Source organism: Phocoena sinus, chromosome 2 (assembly GCF_008692025.1).
Source record: "Phocoena sinus isolate mPhoSin1 chromosome 2, mPhoSin1.pri, whole genome shotgun sequence".
Classification (NCBI taxonomy): Eukaryota; Metazoa; Chordata; class Mammalia; order Artiodactyla; family Phocoenidae; genus Phocoena; species Phocoena sinus.
In genome coordinates, this window is record NC_045764.1 from 78,724,582 (window position 1) to 78,749,655 (window position 25,074).

The 25,074-nt window shown below is 35.8% G+C and overlaps 1 protein-coding gene across 3 annotated transcripts in view; it reads left to right on the plus strand.

Annotated features, from left to right (window-relative positions):
- The window catches only part of RFX7 (regulatory factor X7), a 150,877-nt gene that overhangs the window by 65,379 nt on the left and 60,424 nt on the right, over positions 1–25,074 (plus strand). For 2 of the 3 annotated variants that reach the window (XM_032621322.1, XM_032621321.1), the window contains exons 4-5: positions 17,290–17,372; positions 18,724–18,846. In XM_032621322.1, the coding sequence (XP_032477213.1) occupies positions 17,290–17,372; positions 18,724–18,846 (206 nt within the window). Of the gene's footprint in view, positions 1–6,699; positions 6,739–17,289; positions 17,373–18,723; positions 18,847–25,074 lie in introns of all 3 variants that reach the window. The other variant, XM_032621323.1, reaches the window with a different exon arrangement.

Genomic DNA, 25,074 nt, shown 5'->3' on the forward strand with positions numbered 1-25,074 from the left:
TCATGTCATTGATGGCTGCTGCACTTCCATGTCTTCTGTCCAAATGCTAAGGCAGGAAGAAGGGAGGAAGGGTCAAAGGGCTTTCTTCTAGGGAAGCTCTGTCTTTGTTTCCAGTACAGGACTTCTGTTTCAAAAACCCACTTCAGGAACTTCCACCTCCAGGGTAATGTCACTTGGGGGCCTCGAGCTGCAACGGAAACTAGGATATGTAGTTTTTTGTTTTCTAGCCTCTATACCTACCAGAAGAAGACCAAAAAGAAGGTGGTTAGCAATATACGTCTGAGTCCAGCCTGTCTGCCATACCTTCTCATGTTAAGGTCCCCTGCTGTCATGCACCTTATAAAAAGCTTTATACCCCTGTTAAAGCTCTTACCATATAGTATGCTAATCCCCAGATTAATTGGTTTTCTTCCCCAAGAATAAGCTTTTGGTAGTAAGGATTGTGTCTTACGGTCTTGGTATCCTCAGTGCTTAGCACAGTGTCTAGTACGTGGAAGACACTCAGTAAATATTTGCTGAATGATTATCCACAAACAATAATTATCAAAAAGAATGTATAACATGCACATAATATCCCCAGAGTTTCTTTATACGTGTTGTTGTTATTAACATTTATTGAATATTTATTATCACGTGCCAGACAAGTGCTTTACATACTTTATCATTCAGCCCTCATAATTTGCCTATGAGGTTAATCTGTTGTCCTCATTTTACAAATGAAGAAACAGGCTCAGACAGGTTAAGTAACTTACTCAAGGTCATAAAACTTGCTAATTGATAAAATTAGGCTTTTAATCCAGATAGTCTGACTCCAGAGCCCAGGCTTTTAAAAAACTGTGATATACATAACATTTTTAAAGTGTCTGAAATATTAGGTTATTATATATGAATTTTTAAGAATTCTACTTCTTCATCTTCCTATAATTAAGAAATGTTCCTGAAAGTAGTTATCCACTTTGAAAATAAATCTGAAAAGAAAAAATGTAAAGCTGTCCTCATTATTTTACTGAATTTTAGTAGTCAGTAATTCTAAATTCAGTCTCTTGTTTTGCAAGCAGGTTGCTTGAATGCCATTTTAAAAACATAATATGCTTATTAAAACAAAATTGCTAAAATGATTTCAACTATTTAAATTGATTACAATTGTGAAGACTATGGTGCTGTGAAATACGCTGGAAGTGAAAAATAGAAAATTGTATCTGTGCTATTTTTAAAGCCTAGTATTTTGCCTGCTTATCAGTAAAGACAAATGGAAAATATTTGCAGAAGCATAATTGTGAACAGAGTTTTTTGTTAATATTTTAATGCTTTTGCAATAAAACAATTGATTTTTACTTAATTTTAATAGTAATCAGCATGACTTAAACTAAATTTCTCATGAGTTGTAACAATTTTAGATCTATAATGTCATTATATATTTGTAAAGCTGATCCAATTATATTTTTCATAACCAGCTTAATAGTCAAGGCAAAAATCTTACCATTGATACTTCCAACCCCCTAGGATTAGCTAGACCTCAGCAGAGTTTGAAAGCTGCTCATTCCATATTATCTAGGCCCCTTATTTTAGTTGAATGAAAGTTGGACTACCTGAAAGCTATAGCGAGGCCTAAAATGTGAGAGAAATAATTCTGAATGTTTGATGGAGAAAAGGCCTGGTTTGGTGAGGCTCAACCACAGAAGGATGGGAAATAATAGTTAATTTCCCAAAATATGGTCCTTGGAAGAATAATTCCATAGGATGTTAATATGCAAAAAAGGTTCCAAAAGTCAAATATGTTTCATGAACCCTGGATTAAAGGATGTGTCAAGAGCTGTTATTAATATGCTGCTGTGTATTATGAATTCTAACAAATATTCAATATATACAAGACTTCCCCTCATAAAACTTCTCATGAAACTGATGTTCATGAGAAGACACACTATTTGGGAAGTGATTGATAAAACTGATAGGGTAACTTTCTGCACTAGAGAGAGAAATTATTTTCCGTGTGCCATCCAGAACTATCAGGATATTGAGAACTTCCTGTTTATATTACTGTATATTAGGTGTGTATGCTACCAGGAAGCAATCTTTCACCAGTTCTAATGTTGAGGTCCCCTATATTGATTAGTTGTGTTGGAGTTACTAGAACTAACAAGAGAGGGGGAAAAATGACCATATATTTTGGTTCCCATTAGGAAAAGCTAATGTAAATATTAAAACAAATAACATTTCGCTTATCAGGAAATCAGTTGAAAGCAAGAAGAAAACTATTTCTGTCTCATGGACTGGGCAATTCAACAGCAATCCTAGTAAGATTATAGAGATAAGAGTAGACAATCTTTGTTTACTTTTTTTCCCATCAGCTGGAGAGATAAAAGGCTTAAAAGGAGGAATAAGGGAGGCTAAGTACAGTTGACCCTTGAACAACACAGTTTTGAACTGCTTGGGTCCCTTATATGCAGATTTCTTTTGCTAAATATGGTAGTACAGGATCTGTGGTTGGTTGAGTCCCCAAATGCAACTGTGGTATGGAGGGCCAACAGTGAAGTTATACTCGAATTTTCAACCACAAGGATGGTAGACACCCCTAACCCCCATATTGCTCAAGGGTCAACTGTATTTTAGATCCATTTAAGTCCATATTTTAAATGTCTTAGGAAGAGTATACTGCCTTACTTCTACGGCTCTCTACTGACGAGTATTCTAGGAGAGGACTCTTATGTATTGCTAGTTACTTCTAAGTTTAATAAATGCAGTGTTGGCGAGTTAACATGGCCTAATAAAGCATGTGCTTTACAGAGCATTCTATGCTCTGCACCGAGAAGGCCAAGTAAACTCAACTGGGCAGAAATTGAACATGTCTAATGATTTCCTTGCACAGATGAGTCTAAAGACTTCTTGACCGAAGTCTGCTATACTGGGAGAGGGCGAGTTATATTCATGCGAGTTGAACCAAGGAGGACTTTCTAGGATTACCAGTAAGAGAGAGAAGTTGAAAGTGATGTGAGGTTGCCAGAATGCCTATTCCTTCTGGAGGGCTAGAGAAACTTGAAATTTGGTGACAGATGCCATCATTCAGATTATTCTGTAGTGAGGCAGGTTCCCTACAGGGGAGAACTCTCAATAGGGTCCTCTTGCAAGGGAATACAGTAGAAAACTTGAAAGGCTAAGATTGTAGGGAATCAATCAATAGTCAGTGTGTGTTAGGTTCTGAATGCTGATTAAGTAGTCCTTCAGTACTCTGCTGTCGCCTCCCACCCACGCTGGACTAATGTTTGTCCTCCCTGGGGGAAATGAACAATAATTAACAGTCTAAGCTATGTTCTATAAAAACTTTCCTTCTGTAATGGACACCAAAGTCTATTATTAGATGAATCCTAAGAACCAACTTTCTGGGCACACGTGAGTTGTCCATTATAAATGCTAAAACCTGGAAAGAGAATCACAATGGAGGTACTAACTACCCCATCTGAAAAACCCTGTTTAGCACAGTAATAAGTTGGTTAGAAAACAGGCAGTGGGGGGAGCAGGGCAAGCAATCTGTCTGTAGCAAGTCTATTCATTTATCATGGATATCTAAGTAGAGGTTCAACATTACTTACATTCTCACCAGGGTCATATCTGGAACATTGCAGTAGAGAATATTACCCTGGGTATAACCTTCCCAGTTTCATTTCATCTTGGCTTATAGCATCTTATTCATATAGCTTACTCTAAATCGACGTACTGTACATTCCAGAGATCCTGGATTTTAAAACATATGGTTGCTATGGACTGGATGGTGATAGCAAGCAGGCCTGGTCCAGCAACTCAAGCATCTTGGTGCTTATGGCCCTGGAAGGAATCAACCCTTAACCCTGTAGACCTGAGGAGCTAAACTGGAGACCCACAGACTAGATCCATTCCACAGAGGTGTTTCCTTTGGCCCACGGTAACATTTTCTAAATTTCAAATTGGTTGCCATATTTCAAATTTGAAATTTTAAAATTGGGAGAGTTCAAAGAAAAAAATCAGGTGTCTGGCCTCTCTGAAAACTTAGGACACTGATGAGTCTTTATTTCTACATGATGTGTATTTTCCAATTTTCTTGCATTTTCCTGCCACGCATTTAACTCCTAAACATATATATTTTTCTTACCTGTAGTCTAGTTTAATCATTTGCATTACCTACCTGGCATTTGAGCTTGTGACCTCTGTGTTAGATCCTTTGGGGGCAAGATTTTCCTGAGAGCCATTCATCACAGGATTGGAGGAGCCATAATAGTATGTATGAGGACAGATAATGAGAAGGCAGCCTCCATTTTTGTCTCTTAGTAATGTGGCCTCTTTACTGTCAGTTCTTGCCCTGCCTGGCCATTACAGCAGTCAGTCAGTAGAAAGCAAAAGTAGGGTAGAACAAAGGATAATGGTAAAGATCTTTGAGAAGCTTTCCTATTGGTTAGCTACTGTGTAAAACGTTTTATCTTCATACTTTCCAATGAAACCTTCCCTGACCACTCTAGTTTAAATTGTACCCGTTACCAATACTTATTCTTTATAGCATTTATCATTATCATGTAACGGATGTTCTACTTTTAAATTTTATTCTCTGTCTCCCTGGTACTAAAATGTAAGGTCGTGCATGTCTAAAGCATAGTTGGCACTCAATACTCAATGAATGAATGAATGAATATAATCTCATTTAATTTTTTAAACTTTTCAAATCTATCCCATAGTTAATGTTTTAAGTTAGAAACCAATTCTTTTAATGTGCCTACTGCTGAAGTGGTTGGATGAGAAGTAAAAGATATGTGAAGCAGGGTGTAGGATATCTGCTTCCTGAGAACCAGACTAATGTTATTAGAGTGGGACTTTCTAAGACAGATGATACACTCCCAGAAATACATTCGAGTAACTTGCGCAAGGGAGAATTTTTCACAAAAGGCACACCTCCTCTCCTGCCCTCCAGAGATATATGTTACTGAGGGGGCATGTATGAGGTATATACAATTTGAAAAGACTTCTTTCCTCCCTTTCCTCCTTTATGTAGGAAAGCATGCTTTCTCACCTCAAATCCTTGCTATAATGAATACTAAATGATGACCAAGGTCAATTTCCTGACCCAGTATTGATTGAAACTAAAAATTTTGTTTGGACTATCTAATTAAAATACATCAGACTTGAAAAAGGCTCGTTGTTAGAATAGAAGATAGGGTTTATCATGCGATGTAGCACTGGGGTTACTTTTAGTAAAGACCTAGCTTAGAATCTGACTTTTTCCTTTCAACCTCTCCTTGGTGGAGAGGAAATGAGTAACTTTCAAGAGAGCTACTTTTGTGTAGATTTTACCTGTCCTGGCAGGGGTTGGGGCATGGTGCTTGCTGACAGAGGGGCTGGATTTAAATAGCTGCTTTTGCTTTGTTTTTTGAGTATCGCAAAAAGAAATCATCTGTATAAGGCCATGCCATCCATTCAGAGGAATTTGAACCCTTTATTCCTTTTTATTTACATCAAGTACATGAGTTATTTTATCCCTCAGTATGGGAGAATAATATAGTTACAATGTTTTCGGTTTTTTGGGTTTTCTCCTGTTAGGAATTCAAGTGGACTAAATTGCCGCTAAGGCCCAAATCATGAGTTCTGGTTACTTTTCTCTTTCGTAATTGTAAAGAATGCCTTTACCATTGTCAGCTAGCTTTCAAATTCATTTTATTGCCACTAAGAGGAATAGGATAGACCAAGATGGCAATCTCTCACCCATTTACCTGAAATAAGTCCAATTTTCATTAGTACCTTTATATTCAAAGAATGATATAATACACAATAATGCGTTTTGATAGAAAACAAATGAATTCTTATAGTATTCTAGTTTTTCATTTTAAGTTATTTTCAGACTTACAGAAAAATAAACTAAGGGGGAAAGAAGGAAAGGTTACTAGGAGCAGAGACAGGAATTAAAGAACTAACTTTTCCTCTGTGGCCTACACCTTAGTTGAGGCTGTAGCTTTGTGATCTTGAAGAATCAATTAGAACAAATCCAGTTTTTCGGAAACATAGTAGTAGCTGGGCTCCCAGGGACTATCCTTTCTTTCCATGCTATAAAAACAAAAACAAACAAACAAAAAAACTTTAAACACAGTGACTAGAAAGACCTAAACCTTATCCTTCTTGCTAGTGCCCTCAGCCTTATCCTCAGCCAGTAGTAGAACCCTAGGATCTTTTCAAACAGCATACAGAAACATTGATAATAACCTTTGCCTCACCTAAATGACCCAGAGAAAGATTACATGATCATTCCGTGATGCTCACTTTTTGTAGCATTTAACTATGGGAAGAAGTATTCTCCCTAGAGATGTCTCTCATTTGAATCCTGTTTCAAAGGGACTCAAATCTATAGGTTTATGTACCCTCTGCCTATTTGAACCCTAGCAATATGCCCTTGTCTCAGCATTGCATTTGGTTTTTAGTCATCTGGGCATTTACGTAGCTGTGGTACTTGCTACCATGTTATTCATTATTTCAGTTTGAGGGATTTAGCTTCCTTTTTCGTTAAGCCCTAAAAAAAAAAATCAAAGAGTATATTTTAGGGCACATTTATAAAAAATGACCACATGGTTCTCATAGCAAGTTAGGAAACTGAAAATTAAGAATTCTAAGCAAAACGAATTGAAAAATAGAATCCTTATACCTTGACCTTTTTCTCTATCTTCCTTATTCAATCCTGTGGAAGGACAGCTTTCACAACTGCTGGGGCCTGAGAGAATGTAATATCAGGTATGTTCATTGTTTCCATAAATTTTTTAAAAGGCTATAGAATAAGGTTCTACTTTCCCATTCAAGTCCTTCTGTCAGTGATGCTGGTGAAGAAAGAGGCCTTTTAGTAACTGTGCTCCGGAATCAGAATCAGTGTCTCTTGTCGGGGAAGAAATAATTAGAATTTTTTTCACGTTTTGTTTTGTTTCTGAAGTTTACAAAATTAAAAAACAAATTCAAGTCTGATTATCCTGTCATTGTTTATATTTTCCCTCCTTACCTGGTAACTTAACTGAAGAAACTGTCAAACTGGAGAATTTAAGTTTCTGGATTTTAAGCTAACTGTTCTAAATACAAATTTAAATTAAAAATTCTTTTAAAACCTTTTTCTGATACTAGTTTGAAAAGTAAAATTTAAAGAAGTAATCATGAATGTGACACCCTGGTTGGTCATCTTCCATCAAGACTCCGTCACTGTCAACCTGACTAGTTCCTTGAAAGGTGTCTATACATCTCAACAGGAGAGTTTCTGCTTCTTTTGGAAATAAAGATAATGATCCGTTAAGGATTTGCATGAAAGCTCCTCAGTTAAGTCCTTACTTGTTACCATCTTTATAACCATCAACCCTTCCCCAGTTTTGTGACCTTGTAAAATAAAAACAAACAAACCTGAATAACACCTGAGAGCAAAGTCTCATAACAAGAAACACATCACTGCAAAGAAATTTATTTCAAACAGGGAAAACCTTTTTTAGTAATGTTTGAGAAATTGTGGGGTAAGCCTGATTCAGGTTGTTCCCTAAAAACCGGAGCAGATCTCTCCACTCAGACTACCTTATAACTGTATTCTATGCCAGTAAATAGTGGGAACGTTTTTCCTTACCATCTGCTTGAAGGTTTTCAAGTTCTAGTAATAAGACATTGAAAATTCTACCTGGTTCTCTGCAATTCATCTGGTATGTTTTGACAGTTTGGAGGTGGATGTCCTGAGCAGACAAGCTGAAGCACTAAAAATTAACTCAGTTTTCTGAAATATAGAATATTGTTTCAGGTATTTTTTTTAAGAACGGAAGACAAATGGAAAGTTATACATTTTTTTCCAAGTCCAACCTAGGGAAAGCTTTTATTTCTGACCTATTCTGCTTACATTGATTCCTTTCTCTCTAGTATCACAGTTAATCAGAAATATTTTCTAACTTCAGTTACATCTTGATGGCTCAGGAAGGAATAGTGTCTACATTTTTCTGCACTTAGACCCTGACGAAAGTCAGTGCTGGTGGAACATTGTCTTCAGTAATTTGTGGTCAAGTCTGATGCTCACATAAAATCTAGGAACCTTGCTCTTGTGGTATACCTCTTAAGTTAGTGGAGGTCACCAGGCAGAATATTTCCTAAATCTCTTAAGATACCTTGCTTTTTCAAATAAAAGATTCTATACTTGTTGATAGAATTTGAATTATAAACTCTTTTGCCAAAATCTGACTTTAAGCAAGTATATATTTCAAAATAATATTTATGTAATAATAATACCTATTATAGATACCTTTTATAAATTTATTTTAATCCTCACTAAAATATTATGGGCATTTTATCACTGTTTTACAGACTTGAAAATTAATGCTCATCTTGCCTAATATCACAGAGCTAATGAGTGGCAAATCTGGAACTCTTCTGATTCTGTATCCTGTACCTTAGCACTATATCCTACTGTTTTGGATACATTAGATTTGAAAGGTCCACCAATCAAGCTCAAGTAGCAGCTGCTTTATTCATCTCTAATATATGATATAGCTCCTTTATCCTTATTAGCTATTAATTTATCAATACGAGACTTGCCTATTAACCTCAGATTTCTAAAAGTTCCATCAAAGTTGCTTTATTACTACACTAATCAGTTACTGGGAGATATTCTTATATGAAAAGTCTGTTTCACAAGTTCAAGAAGGATCAGTGAATCATACATTTTGCTATATGATCCTCTCAAGGATAAGTTGCCAGGTTTTTTTCTAAGTTAAATTCCAACTCAGTGAAAGTTGTTTTTAAATACCGAAAGTAAAAACAGCATTATTTTTAGCCTTTAATAAACAAGAATCCCATAATAGATGTGGCATGAAAATTAGAATTGGTGAATCATTCAATAAATTATACTTGGAAAATTAGCTAACCTTGAGGAAATTTTTTAATTAGGTTTCTACTTCACAACTTATAGAAAAATAAATTTTAGAGGAATTAAGTACAATACCTAAAGACGTAAATGTGAAAAACAAAACTTTAAAAAGAAAACATGGGATATCTTAATGACATTGGGATAGAGAAGGATTTCAAAATAAGACACAACAAAGCACAGATTATAACTGAAAAGATTGATATATTTGACTGCCTGGAAATTAAAAACTTCTCTGCATCTCAAGACTCCAAAAACAAAATGCAAATACAAGCTACAACTAGAGAAGATACTAGCAACACTTCTAAGCAATAGAAGATTACTATGTGGACTACATAGTAAATATTCCCATCTTTAAATGTGTAGTTCCTTGAGCAGTGGTTCTTCAGATGTGATCCTCTGACTAGCAGTATCAGCATCACTGGGAACTTTTTAGAAATCCAGGTTCTCAAGGTCCCTGCTCCAGACTACTGAATCAGAAACTGTCATCTTTAACAAGCTCTCCAGGTGATTCTGATGCATGATAAAATTGGATAGCCATTGTATTAGAGTAAACTCAAATGGTAAATAATACGATAGTCTCATCCTCAATCAGAAAATGTAAAATAAAACAGATACTTTTTCATACTTATAAGATTAGCTAAAATGGAAATCTTTAAGTTTTAACAAGGCTGTAGAGAAACTGTAGCATTGCTGTTGGAAATATAAATAGACATAACAGTTTTGGCGAGCAATTTGGGAATACCAACAAAGTTGAAGATGTGCATCTTATATGACCAAGTACTTCTACTTTTAGGGAGGTTCATACTGTAGAAAAAAACTCCCACTCAAGGACACAACAGTCACAAATAAAATTTTTTATTACAGCACTCTTTGAAATAATGAGACTTTATAACAACTGTCTGTCATAAAGAAATGGATAAACTGGTTTCAGTCCATATAACAAACACTACTGTATAATCTAAAAAGTGAAAGAATTCTGAAGCAAATATGGTAAAAAGTTAGCATCTTTTAAATATGGATAGTGATACATGTGTACCTACTTTGTATACTTTGGTTGAAATACTTTATCATTTTAAATTTAAAAATTAAATGGGGTCTTAAAATATTAAAAGGAGTACCATCTGGCTCTGTCTTACATTTCAGGATTCTGCTTCAAAAGGTGATTGAGTTTGGATAAACCAGAATCTTCAATCTAGCTGAGGGGGGGAAGGTGTAACTAGATACCGAAAAACTTTTTTTTAGCAATCAATAAATGCAAATTAATTGAGTATAAATCCCTGAGCAATTGCTGTGGCCCAAAGTAAAGGGACAAACAGGCATATTATAGGACCTTGTGTACAAAATCTATTAGAGTTGAATTCTTTAACTAGGTTATTTTTTTTTTTTTAAATAAAGTGGGAGAGAGCGTGAAGGCTGTATATTCTAAACTGGTACTTAAACTTTTTTTTAGCCCATGTCTCATTTTGATAAACATAAATATCTTATATTCTTGGTTAATATAATTTGAAATTTCAGAATATGTTAAATACCATTCTAAAAATGAGTGAATGAAAGCTTTTGTGATTAGAGAGGAGCCCAGTTCCTCTCTCAATGCTTTTATCTGCATATCTAAAAGGGATCTTCAGTTCTCTCAGAAGTGCTGGGGGAAAGGTCTGACTTGCTATATTAAGCAGGATGGGCAAGGCTATGCTGCTGAAACAAAAGAAGCTTGAAATATCAGTGGCCTAACCAGAAGAACTTATTTTCATTCACACTACATGTATAGCACAAATCATTGGAGGACCCTGTTCCACGTAGTCCCTCAGGAACCCACATTGACAGACATTGCCATGTTGTAGCCTCACCACTGAAACACAGGACTGCCAAGGTGCCACAAAGGCGGAAAAAGGATATAGAGGTGACACATTGATTCTTAACTATGTCAGCTGAGAAATGAAATGCATCACTTGTGCTAAGTTCATGGCCCTAAACTAACTGCAGAGGAGGCTGAGAAATGTAGGTGAGCAGATGGAATATTTGATGAACTGTCTCTGTTCCTTATTCTCTTCACCACTTTACTTACACCTCATAGAAAGAATTAGATAACTCCATGCTCCTTGTTCCTCATGTGAATATTCTTTATCAGCCAAAGTTTCAGAGGGGAAGGGCATAGGAGTGGTAGAACTCGAACACAAAAGTGCACCTTGATCCTCCAAAAGTAACTTGATCTTGTATATTTTGTATATATTTTCTTGTAAAGGTATATATTTACACCTTTAATTTTCTCTGGATCACATGATATCAAAGTGAATGTTGAATCTGGTTGTTTGCTATAAGCTCTTCTGTCTAGGATGTGAAAGAGCAAAGCACTATCTAGGTCATTTGCAACATTAAGTCTGTAACATTGCTTTGTTTTCATACCCAAAGTTTCTGAAAAAACCAGCTACATAAATGTATGCTTATGTAAATGTGATGATCGGCATACAAGGTCTGCTTACTTACGGGGAAGTAAACAGGGAGATTTTTACAAAAATTCTCCAAAGGGGTTTCCTGGAATGTCTTTGACATCCAAATCAAACTTTAGTTCCAAGATCCCTTGGATATCTTCTTGCAGAGATTGCACTGTGTGAGAGAGAAGTCCCCATAAGCTTTTGGGCAAGATTTTCAACTCCAGTAGTGGGAAATCATCACCTGAGTTCATTCAACAGACTGGATAATATTTGAGGTTCCCCCTAAACTTGAAGACATTTTCAGTAACTTTGCTTTGAGAACTTAACTTCTTCAACTCGAGAAAATGAAGACTTTTAAGACTAATGAGTAGAGATGTTGTTGTTTGTCATTTGACATTTCAGGTCAGATATTCAGATATATCTGCCATATATGCCAAGTGCTATTTTAAATTGTGATTTTTTTATTGTAAAATACATTTAACATAAAGTTTATCATTAGTGATATTTATTATAGTATATTCATAATGTTATGTAAACACTGCCTCTACCCAGCTCTAAAACATGATTTCATCACCCCAAAAGGAAACCCATTAAGCAGTCAGTCCTCTTACTCCCCTCCTCCCAGTCCTTGGCAGCCACTAATCTTTCTCTCTCCATGGATTTGACTGTTCGGCATATTTCATAAAAGTGAAAGCATTTGATATGTGGCTTTTTGTGACTGGCTTCTTTTGCTTAGTGTAATGTTTTCAGGGTTCATCCATGTTGCAGCATGTATCAATACTTCATTTCTTTTTATGGCTGAGTTTTTAAATTATAATTTTTTTAAAATTTATGCAGTTGGTCTTTTTCCTAATACTCTAAAAATAAAGCAGCTTTGTCCTTCATTTCATAAATGCATCAAACATATTTCTTTTTGACAACCACTGAATCTCCACTTGGAACAGAAAGCTAATTCTTTATTTTTTGGCAGCATTGGGTCTTCGTTGCTGCTCTTGGGCCTTCTGTAGTGGCGAGCGGGGGCTACTCTTCGTTGCGGTGCGCGGTCTTCTCATTGCAGTGACCTCTCTTGTTGTGGAGCACGGGCTCTAGGCCCGCGAACTTCAGTAGCTGTGGCACGTGGGCTCTAGAGCACAGGCTCAGTAGTTGTGGCACACGGGCTCAGTTGCTCCATGGCATGTGGGATCTTCCCGGACCAGGAATCGAACCCGTGTCCCCTGCATTGGCAGGTGGATTGTTAACCACTGTGCCACCTTGGAAGTCCAAACCTTTTATTCTTGATGTTTAAATCTTTACAAAGTATATCAAATAATCTGAGGTTTAACATACTTGCCAAATGATATTCTTGCCTTGATAATCAAGCACGGTTAAGGTCTTCTACACCACTGATCATTGTTTTGGAAGCCAGTGATTAGCCGTAAATGACAAGTGTATCCGAAACCAGAAATCCTCGTGGTGAACTCAGCTTTGCTGGACTGGAATGCCATCACTATACACTTGCGTCGTTTTGTTCTCATTTGCTTCATAGAATTTTGATAATCAGTTTTACTAAACTCCCCCAATTTTTTCTTCTGTGTGTTGAGTCCTACATAACGAATAAAAGAGTGATTGACAGTAGTAAGTTTTCATTGTTTGAAAGGCAAAAAAAAGGGGGACAACAGTGAGTTTGATCTTTTTCAAAACTATTCCATCTCTAAATTAAATCTCTTTGGCACTTTATCCTAATTTGGATTATCTTCTGAATTCCTTATGGAATTTCTTCTCTGTTCTTTTCTCTAGCATATATAAAAATTGAAAACTGTAGCATCCAAGGTTTCTCCAACAGTATGAAGTTTTTTTATTCTTCGTCATCAAAAATGATGTTTTTCATTTGATATAACATTATATTAGTTTCAGATGTACAACATAATGATTTGATACTTGTATATACAAGTACACCTCATTTTATTGTGCTTTATTACACTTTACAGATACTGCATTTTTTATAAATTGAAGGTTTGTGGTAAGCCAGCCTGCATTGTCAGATGATGGTTAGCATGTTTTTAGCAATAAAGTATTTTTAATTAAGATATGTACCTTGTTTTATTAAACGTAATGCTATTGCATACTTGATAGACTATAGTATAGGGTAAAGATAACTTTTATATGCACTAAGAAACCAAAAAATTTGTGTGACTCGCCTTATTGCGGTATTTGTTTTATTGCAGTGGTCTGAAACTGAACCTATAGTACCTCGAGGTATGCTTGTATTGCAGAATGATCACCCTAGTAAATCTAGTTAACATCCGTCACCATACATAAGTTTTCTTACGACAGGAACTTTCAAGATCTACCATCCTAGCTACTTTCAAATACGCAATACAGTATTATTAATTGTAATCACCATGCTGTACATTATATCCCTATGACATTCATTTTGTAACTGGAAATTTTTACCTTTTTGACCTCCTTCGCCCATTTTCCCCACTCCCACTCCCACCCCCCCACCTCAGGCCACCACCAGTCGTCACTGTATCCATGGGCTCAGGGTTTTTTTGTCTGTTTTGTTGTTGTTTTTAGATTCCACATATAAGGGAGATCATACGCTGTTTATCCTTTTTTGTCTCACTTATTTCACTTAGCATAGTGCCCTCCAGGTCCATCCATGTTGCCACAAATGGCAAGATTTCACTCATTATTATGGCTGAATAATATTCCATTGAGAGAGTTTCTTTATCCAAAAAAAATGTGTTCTCTCAGACTTTGCCCATAATAATACGAATGGTTTTTTTGGTAACATAATCTATTTTCGATTTAATATGAGAGGCACTGTTGGGATTAAGTGGGTGATGTTAATAATATTGAACAAGAGGTATTTTAGAGGTGATATTTATTTTATTGCTTATCTCCATTACATCATTTTATTTTATTTTTTTAACATCTTTATTGGAGTATAATTGCTTTACAATGGTGTGTTAGTTTCTGCTTTATAACAAAGTGAATCAGTTATACATATACATATGTCCCCACATCTCTTCCCTCTTGCGTCTCCCTCCCTCCCTCCCTCCCTATCCCACCCCTCTAGGTGGTCACAAAGCACTGAGCTGATCTCCCTGTGCTATGTGGCTGCTTCCCACTAGCTATCTCTTACTTTTGGTAGTGTATATATGTCCATGGCACTCTCTCACTTCGTCCCAGCTTACTCTTCCCCCTCCCCGTATCCTCAAGTCCATTCTCTAGTAGGTCTGTGTCTTTATTCTTGTCTTGCCCCTAGGTTCTTCATGACCTTTTTTTCCCTTAGATTCCGTATATATGTGTTAGCATACGGTATTTGTTTTTCTTCTTCTGACTTACTTCACTCTGTATGACAGACTCTAGGTCCATCCACCTCACTACAAATAACTCAATTTCGTTTCTTTTTATGGCTGAGTAACATTCCATTGTATATATGTGCCACATCTTCTTTATCCATTCATCTGTCAGTGGACACTTAGGTTGTTTCCATGTCATGGCTATTGTAAATAGTGCTGCAGTGAACATTGTGGTACATGACTCTTTTTGCATTATGTTTCTCTCAGGGTATATGCCCAGTAGTGGGATTGCTGGGTCATATGGTAGTTCTATTTATAGTTTTTTAAGGAACCTCCATACTGTTCTCCACAGTGGCTGTATCAATTTACCTTCCCACCAACAGTGCAAGAGGGTTCCCTTTTCTCCACACCCTCTCCAGCACTTATTGTTTGTAGATTTTTTGATGATGACCATTCTGATGGATGTGAGATGATATCTCATTGTAGTTTTGATTTGCATTTCTCTAATGATTAATGATGTTGAGCATTCATTCATGTGTTTGTTGGCAATCTGTATCGTTTCTTCAGAGAAATGTCTATTTAGATCTTCTGCCCATTTTTGGATTAGATTGTTTCTTTTTTTGATATTGAGCTACATGAGCTGCTTGTAAATTTTGGAGATTAATCCTTTGTCAGTTGCTTCATTTACAAATATTTTCTCCCATTCTGAGGGTTGTCTTTTTGTCTTGTTTATGGTTTCCTTTGCTGTGTAAAAGCTTTGAAGTTTCATTAGGTCCCATTTGTTTATTTTTGTTTTTATTTCCATTTCGACAGATTAAAGTGGGGAAAGGCTGGAGGCAGGGAAAGCAAGTAGTTAGACATTTTTAGTAATTCAAGAATCATTGTAAGTTCCTTAAGGGCAGCGCCTATTGTTGTGTTGTTCATCTGTCTATTTCCAGTCTTTGTATAGGTTGTGATACACAGTATAAGTTCATAGTTATAAATCATTTGCGGAACATTGCAGAAAGTAAGCTTAGTGAATAAATAAATGAGTAGATGAATTCTCCTTTATTGTTAAAAGAAAGACAGCTAAAGACTTAAACTAATGTGGTGGCTGGGAAATAAAGAGACTAGAAGAACATGGTGGAAAGAGTTAAGAAGGCTAAATGAAGGATTAGAGTGTAATACACCAAGAGGAACAAAACTAGGCAGACTCAAAACTGAACACTGGGAAACTAGAGAAAAGAAGGTGCTAGGTAACAACTGAGAAAGAAAATACCTGTGTGCATGTAGGGGTTTTTTGTTGTTGTCAAGGGAAAAGTTATACAGGATAATTGCTGATCAGTCTATCAGATATTAAAGCAAGAGCTAATTGGAAAATACCCCATAGACAGTGGAATGAAAAAAAATATGGATTTGAGAGTTAATTGCATGTAATTGATAGATTAAGTCATTCTATGGATAAATTCTAAGATTAAACTGTTTCGTGAGTGAATTCTGGTGAGAATAAGAATAGGCTAAATTATATCATTGTAAGCTTTTTTAAAAAATTGGATCTGTGTTTGAGCTATGCTTTATTGTGTAAGAATAAATTATGCCACCAAGAATGCCAGTAATCTGTCCATATTTTCCATTGCAATGCAATTCAGTTGTAATGAGTTAGGCTACCAAAATTTTATTATGTTTTTTTTATTGCAGTAGGATTTGTGGCACATTTAAAGCTATCCTGTGGCAAACTCAGCTGGGAAAGAAAACTATACAGTCCTCTGCATAGCAGAAATTTTCTTAAAGGGTACATTTATAGACAAAATGACAAAGTTGCACAACAGTAGTGATAGACAGTCTTACAAGTAGGTTCTCCAAATAGTATCCACTGTTGCAAGTCAGAGAGTAATTACATCTGCATAGCATGGAACAGATTGTTAGTTGTACTTTGGAACAGTTGGCCCTCCATATCCACAGGGTCTGCATTCGCGGATTAGACCAACCCTGGATCAGATTTGATTCCTCAGTTATGGAGGAACTGTGCATAAGGAGGACTAGCTATATAACACCATTTTATATAAAGAACTTGTGTATCTGTGGATTTTGGTATCCGTGGAGGGGAGGAGGGGGTTCCTGGAACCAATTATCCACGGATATTGAGGGATAACTGTATTTTTAAACCTCAGTTCCACCCCAGTGATAGTAGCATCATCAGTCACATGTTCTAGATTTTTGAGAAATAGAAAAGAAGCCTAGAAATCATCTCATTCATTTCACATTTCTAAGGAAAATCCGCCAGAGCATGGAAGCCTCATAACCAGTTAAATAGTTAGGCTAAGGCCACCTAATAAATAGTCTCTTGACTCCCAATCTAGTACTTTTCCTGTAATATTGCACAACCCTCCTTCTTTAAATGTGATTTAAGATGAGAAGTTTTCGTCTAAGCATCGATTTATGGTTTTATTTATACATAGAATGTAAGAATTAATAGGAAAGTACCATTTTCTCTTACCAACTTTTTATATGCAATAAATTTATCACACAACTTGACTGTATTATTTTACTGATAAGAAAAAAGGCTGGATTCTGTTTTCTTTGGCAAGTGATTCATTCCACCTGGTTTAAATTTAGATAGTCAGTATTTTTAGGGAGGTGTTAGTAAATTTTGTTGAGGGAGAAACAAGAATTTTTTAAATGATCTTTCTCTTTAATCCTTTTTAACCAGCAAGAAGTTGAGAAGTTTACAGACCTAGAGAAACTCTACCTCTACCTTCAGCTGCCTTCTGGTCTCAGCAATGGAGAGAAAAGGTAATATCACTTCTTGTCTTTGCCTCAGTTACAGTGTTTATGTGTGTGTTGTGGTTGTTATTGTTTTGCACTATTCCTAAAACCATCAGGAAACAGACTGTCAAAACAGACTGTCATATTTGGTTAAGTGTTTACCCATAGTTTTTGCTAATTCATTTGTGTACCTGGATGAGTGCTGTGAAATGCAGTTGGGTTATGTTTTATAAACAGATTAGTGTATTTATACAGTGTGGCAGATTTTGAAAGTTGAACAGAAAGCCAAAGAATAAACAGATAAGTATTGTAAGCAATAAAGTGCAAGAGTTTTTTTAGGTACTGTCAGGTAAGCAGATCACAGAGCATAAAAAAGAAAAAAAATGAATTGCCTGTATGGCACATGAATTTATGATAAATGTGTGATGTTTTAAGTGCTTGCGGGGTATTACTCTATTTTCATTAGTACAAATATTTAATAGCCTCATTTAGAAAATATAGAGAAAAGTTGTTGGTTCATGCATTCTGTTCTTAAAGGAGTTTCTCTACCCTTTTAAGTATTTCTCAGAGTTCATTTCATTCATATAAGTTATGCTTAACATTACTTTAAAAGTAGAGGTATGAAAAGAACTGGAATGAAAAATCTGTTGCTTTTACTTTTTTCCCCTTGGACCACATTTTGTAACTATTTTAATAATTTTCTGTCCTAGAAATTGCTCAGTAATTTCTTTGAAAATGCATAAATTATTATTTATGAGTGAGGAGCTTCCCTCATGTTATAAGAGACACTGCCAGATAATAAAAATTTATGATGTTTAGTGGAAGTGTTGTCCTGGAGAGGAGGACTAGTTACAGGAAGGACCATAGAGGGAGACTTGTCCTTTCAGGATCTCTCCAGTGTGAATTCCATTCTGGATCATAGAGGCTTTAGTAAGATTCAGGGTAGTTACTTGAGAATGCTAAGCAAATAGAAAATAAACAATTTTTTCCATAACTTTCATTATATAGTTTGATGATTGGGTAAGTTTAGGCAAATGAGCAGGCAAGTAAATAAACAAATATCCCCTTAGAGGTAATTTTGGCCAAACAAATACTTTATGTTTTCAATGCTCCATCATCTCTGCCAGTTTAGAGACGGTGGTGGGGATGGAGCAGGGCAATAACTTTAGTCAGACACTAGCTATAGAAAATGGCTCACGACCACAGGTGGACAATTTGTATTTGGATAACTAGGCATATACTTTATGCCCTGAGTTTGGTTTGGTCATTTATAGTGAGTTTACACAGAGTCCTTTAGTGGAACATTTAGGCCTGGTTCAAAAATTATCAATGAATTGCTGTCTAGTTCAGCTAAAACATGTTTTTGTTTTATGATTAGTGATCAGAATGCCATGTCATCTAGTCGGGCACAGCAAATGCATGCCTTTTCCTGGATTCGGAATACCCTAGAGGAGCATCCTGAGACTTCACTGCCCAAACAGGAAGTCTATGATGAGTACAAGTAAGTATTATGTGTATATGTCAGGCATGCAGTGTATTAGAGATTATATACTATACTTGGCTACAATGATTTGTTTTATCATTGGCAAATATCATACTGGTATATGAGAGTTTAACTTAGAAATCTCTGGATTCCATTCATTTCTAAGCTCCTCTGGTAGCGTGTGTAATAAAGAACAGGATTACTGAATAAAAGGATTTCTTTAGAGTTCTTCTGGATCACAGGAGGGATGTCTGAGGGCAGAGGGACAATGGAGTAGGTTTGGTGAATAAAAGGATTCCTGTGAAGTTCTTAAGGATGACAAGAAGTGTGTGTCTGGGATTCGTAGAGGGACAGTGGATGGCAATAAATAAATCAATGCATAAGGAAAAACTAAAGCATGTTTTTATTTAGATTTCTTAAATATCTTTTTCATGAATCCAAAACTTTCCTAATCATTTTCTGTGCCAACCCGAGAAAAAGCTAAGTATCTGGAATGTTGTGAATTACTTACTCAGACAAAGGCGTTCAGTGGCTTGCACATAGAAGACACTCAAACAGTTTTGATTGTACAGATAACTTATTTAAACACGGAAAACACAAGTATAGAGGCTAGTGGGCCTTTCTGGATAAATGTCATAGATGCTGAATCTAGTCTTGTTTAACATTTTATAACTGATTTGAAAGCGGGAATTTGTTCTAGCAGAGTAAGTGAAACCAAAATTTTCTGGGTATTGAAATATCAACGCAAGGACCACGTATGCGTTGTACTTACACAATGTGGAAGAAAAGTGTCAAATAAGTGCTGCTGTTAGCCAGTGTAAGATGATGCAAAAGAACTACACTTACTGAGAAGATTATTGGTATCTAGAAAGAAAACTTTCTGTGCTCATTCAAAATTCTGATTCCCTCAACTTAAGAAATGCAGTAGAACTGGAGAAAGTCTAGAGAAATATGTCTGAAATAATCAAGGGAACAAGGTTAAACTGAACAGCTTTAGATTTTTCCTCTTTAGAAAAATTAAAGCTAAGAGTACATGTGATCCAAGTCTATAAAGTTCATTTTCTCAGTCTACAACAGTCTACTGAATACCTGCTATGTGCCATGTCAAACCCTGTAAGAAGTTCTGAGGATACAACAAATAAAACACAGCTTCTGCCCTCATCAAGAATATGAAAAAACAAACAAACAAAAAATATATATATATAAATATATATATAGTGAGTATGAATTCTTAACTACAAGTTAATTCTAATTAAGATAGAGATAACCTTGTGAAACTACAAAGAAGTAAATTTAAATTCATTAGCAGTTTATTAATATCAAGCAAACGTGATACGTTTAAGAAACCCTGTATCGAGGATCAAGAGAATAGGTTCTGTCGTTAAACTTGTGTGACCCGGACAGGTGTTTTAACCACTATTTTTTCAGTTGCATAATCTATAAAATGAGATGATTGAAGAGGTATGAGGTTTCTTCTAGCTCTAAAATTCTGAACGTTGTCTGAGGTAGGAAATGAGGAAAACAAATTATCCAAAATGTCTCATGTTTCCCAAAAGGCAAATCGGACAAATTAATGCATGACATTTCCATAATGAATTAATAAGGAAACCGAGGATGTTTATATATTTTTGAAGTGATATCCTTCCCCTGCACAACCCTTTGCATCACCATTAGAGACAGCACCCTACATTTGTGGAAGTATGACTCTGAACCATTAAAGCAGTCCTTACGTTCCTAAAAGTTTCCTGCCTTGGGCAAAGCACAGTTATATTTTTCTATAATATTTTGCTGTGAAATCATTTTCTAAGGTTCTCATAAATTCTTACAATTTTTTTCACTAAGAAAAGTTAAAGGTTTTTCCTAAACGAAAGAGAACCAAAACATAACATTGTTTTGGGACAAGGAATGGTAGGAGCGGTTTATTCGCAATTCAGTAGAGAGCAACTGAGTTAAAAGGAAGTAACTTAGACTAGAGTTTTAAAAGGAAGTAGTAGGTAAGGGAAATTCTTGATAATGACGTAAATAGGAAAGAAATACCAGTTCTGTTCATGGAATTTGAAAGTATTACACTAATGATTGTCTCTTTATAAAAATCAGTATATTACTATACAATAGTACTGTAACTGAGTCTGAGTATTTTAGTTCAAAACACATTTCACTAAGAATGTACGCTATTCACTGTTGTATTCTACATAGTGTTTCCACATAGTAGGCACTAATTTAATATTAAGAGTGACTAGGGACCAGTCTCTCCCATCAGAAAACTTGCACAAGCCTCTTAGATAGCCTTATCCACCAGAGGGCACCCAGCAGAAGCACGTCAGACCTAGGGACACATACAGACTGAAAGTGACGGGATGGAAAAAGATATTCCATGCAAGTGGAAATCAAAAGAAAGCTGGAGTAGCAATACTCACATAAGATAAAACAGACTTTAAATCAAAGAATGTTACAAGAGACAGGGAAGGACACTACATAATGATGAAGGGATCAATCCAAGAAGAAGGTATAACAATTATAAATATATATACACCCAACATAGGAGCACCTCAATACATAAGGCAACTGCTAAAACAGCTATAAAAGAGGAAATCGACAGTAACACAATCGTGGTGGGGGACTTTAACACCTCATTTACGCCAATGGACAGATCATCCAAACAGAAAATTAATAAAGAAACACAAGCTTTAAATGATACAATACACCAGATAGATTTAATTGATATTTATAGGACATTCCATCCAAAAACAGCAGATTACAGTTTCTTCTGAACTGCACATGGAACATTCTCCAGGATAGATTACATCTTGTGTCACAAATCAAGCCTCAGTAAATTTAAGAAAATTGAAATCATATCAAGCATCTTTTCTGACCACAACACTATGAGATTAGTAATCAGTTACAGGGGAAAAAAACATAAAAATCACAAACACAGGGAGGCTAAACAATACGTTACTAAATAACCAAAATATCACTGAAGAAATCAAAGAGGAAATCAAAAAATACCTAGAGACAAATGGCAACAAAAACACGACGATCCAAAACTTATGTGATGCAGCAAAAGCAGTTCTAAGAGGGAAGTTTATAGCAAAACAAGCCTACCTCAAGAAACAAGAAAAATCTCAAACAATCTAATCTTACACCTAAAGGAACTACAGAAAGAAGAACAAACAAAACCCAAACTTAGTAGAAGGAACAAAATCATAAAGATCAGAGCAGAAATAAATTAAATAGAAACAAAGAAAACAATAGCAAAGATCAATAAAACTAAAAGCTTGTTCTTTGAGAAGATAAACCATTAGCCAGACTCATCAAGAATAAGAGGGAGAGGACTCAAACCAATAAAATTAGAAATGAAAAAGGAGAACTTACAACAGACACTGCACTAATACAAAGCATCCTAAGAGACTACTACAAGTAACTCTATGCCAATAAAATGGACAACCTGGAAGAAATGGACAAATTATTAGGAAGATATAACCTTCCAAGAGTGAACCAGGAATAAATAGACAATATGAAGAGACCAATCAGAAGTAATGAAATTGAAACTGTGATTAAAAACCTTCCAACAAACACAAAAGTCTAGGCCAAGATGGCTTCACAAGTGAATTCTGTCAAACATTTAGAGAAGAGCTAACACCCATCCTTTTCAAATGCTTCCAAAAAATTACAGAGGAAGAAACACTCCCAAACTCATTCTGTGAGGCCACCATCACCCCGATACCAAAACCAGACAAAGATACTCAAAAAAAAAAAAAATTACAGACCAGTATCACTGATGAATATAGATGCAAAAATCCTCAACAAAATACTAGCAAACAGAATCCAACAACACATTAAAAGGATCATACACTATGGTCAAGTGGGATTTTTCCCAGTGATGCAAGGATTCTTCAGTATACGCAAATCAATCAATGTGATACACCATATTAACAAACTGAGAGTAAAAACCATATGATCATCTCAACAGATGCAGAAAAGGCTTTTGACAAAATTGAATACCCATTTATGATAAAAACTCTCCAGAAAGTGGGCATAGAGAGAACCTACCTCAACATAATAAAGGCCATATACGACAAACCCACAGCAAACATCATTCTCAATGGTGAAAAACTGAAAGTATTTCCTCTAAGTTCAGGAACGAGACAAGGATGCCCACTCTCGCCACTATTATTCAACATAGTTTTGGAAGTCCTAGCCACAGCAATCAGAAAAGAAAAAGAAATAAAGGAATACAAATTGGAAAAGAAGAAGTAAAACTGTCACTGTTTGCAGATGACACGATACTATACATAGATAATCCTAAAGATGCCACCAGAAAACTACTAGAGCTAATCAATGAATTTGGTAAAGTTGCAGGATACAAAATTAATGCACAGAAATCTCTTGTATTCTTATACACTAATGATGAAAAATCTGAAAGAGAAATTAAGGAAACACTCCCATTTACCACTGCAACAAAAAGAATGAAATACCTAGGAATAAACCTTCCTAGGGAGACAAAAGACCTGTATGCAGAAAACTGTAAGACACTGATGAAAGAAGTTAAGGATGATACCAACAGATGGAGAGATGTACCATGTTCTTGGATTGGAAGAATCAATTTTGTGAAAATGACTATACTATCAAAAGTTATCTACAGATTCAATGCAATCCCTATCAAATTACCAATGGCATTTTTTACAGAACTAGAAAAAAAAATCTTAAAATTTGTATGGAAACACAAAAGACCCCCAATAGCCAAAGCGGTCTTGAGGGAAGAAAAATAGAGCTGGAGGAATCAGACTCCTTGACTTCAGACTATACTACAAAGCTACAGTAATCAAGACAGTATGGTATTGGCCCCAAGACAGAAATATAGATCTATGGAACAGGATAGAAAGCCCAGAGATAAACCCACACACCTATGGTCAACTAATCTATGACAAAGGAGGCAGGGATATACAACGGAGAAAAGACAGTCTTTTCCATAAGTGGTGCTGGGAAAACTGGACAGCTACATGTAAAACAATGAAATTAGAACACTCCCTAACACCATACACAAAAATAAACTCAAAATGGATTAGAGACCTAAATGTAAGACTGGACACTATAAAACTCTTAGAGGAAAACATAGGAAGAACACTCTGACATAAATCACAGCAAGTTCCTTGTTTGATCCACCTCCTAGAGTAATGGAAATAAAACCAAAAATAAATAAATGGGACCTAATGAAACTTAAAACCTCTTGCACAGCAAAGGAAAAACCATAAACAAGACGAAAAGACAACCCTCAGAATGGGAGAAAATATTTGCAAACAAATCAATGGACAAAGGATTAATCTCCAAAGTGTATAAACAGCTCATGCAGCTCAATATTAAAAAAAACAAACAACCCAATCCAAAAATGGGCCGAAGACCTAAATAGACATTTCTCCAAAGAAGACATACAGCTGGCCAAGAAGCACATGAAAAGCTGCTCAACATCACTAATTATTAGAGAAATGCAAATCAAAACTACAGTGAGGTATCACCTCACACCAGTTAGAATGGGCATCATCATAAAATCTACAAACAGCAAATGCTGGAGAGGGTGTGGAGAAGAGGGAACCCTTTTGCACTATTGGTGGAAATGTAAATTGATACAGCCACTATGGAGAACAGTATGGAGGTTCCTTAAAAAACTAAAAACAGAATAACCATATGACCCAGCAATCCCACTACTGGGCATATACCCAGAGAGAACCATAATTCAAAAAGACACATGCACCCCAATGTTCATTGCAGCACTATTTCCAATAGCCAGGTCATGGAAGCCATCTGAATGCCCATTGACAGACAAATGGATTACGAAGTTGTGGTACATATATACAATGGAATATTATTCAGCCATAAAAAGAAACAAAATTGGGTCATTTGTAGAGATGTGGATGGATGTAGAGACTGTCATACAGAGTGAAGTAAGTCAGAAAGAGAAAAATAAATATTGTACATTAATGCATATATGTGGAACCTAGAAAAATGGTACAGATGAACCGGTTTGCAGGGCAGAAATAGAGAAACATATGTAGAGAACAAACATATGGACACCAAGGGGGGAAAGTGGTGGGCTCAGGGGGTGGTGTGATGAATTTGGAGATTGCGATTGACTAATATGTATAAAATGGATAAGTAATAAGAACCAGCTGTATAAAAAAATAAATAAAATTCAAAACAAAATGAGTGACTTGAATGGAATCTGATCTTGACATTCATAATAAAATTTCA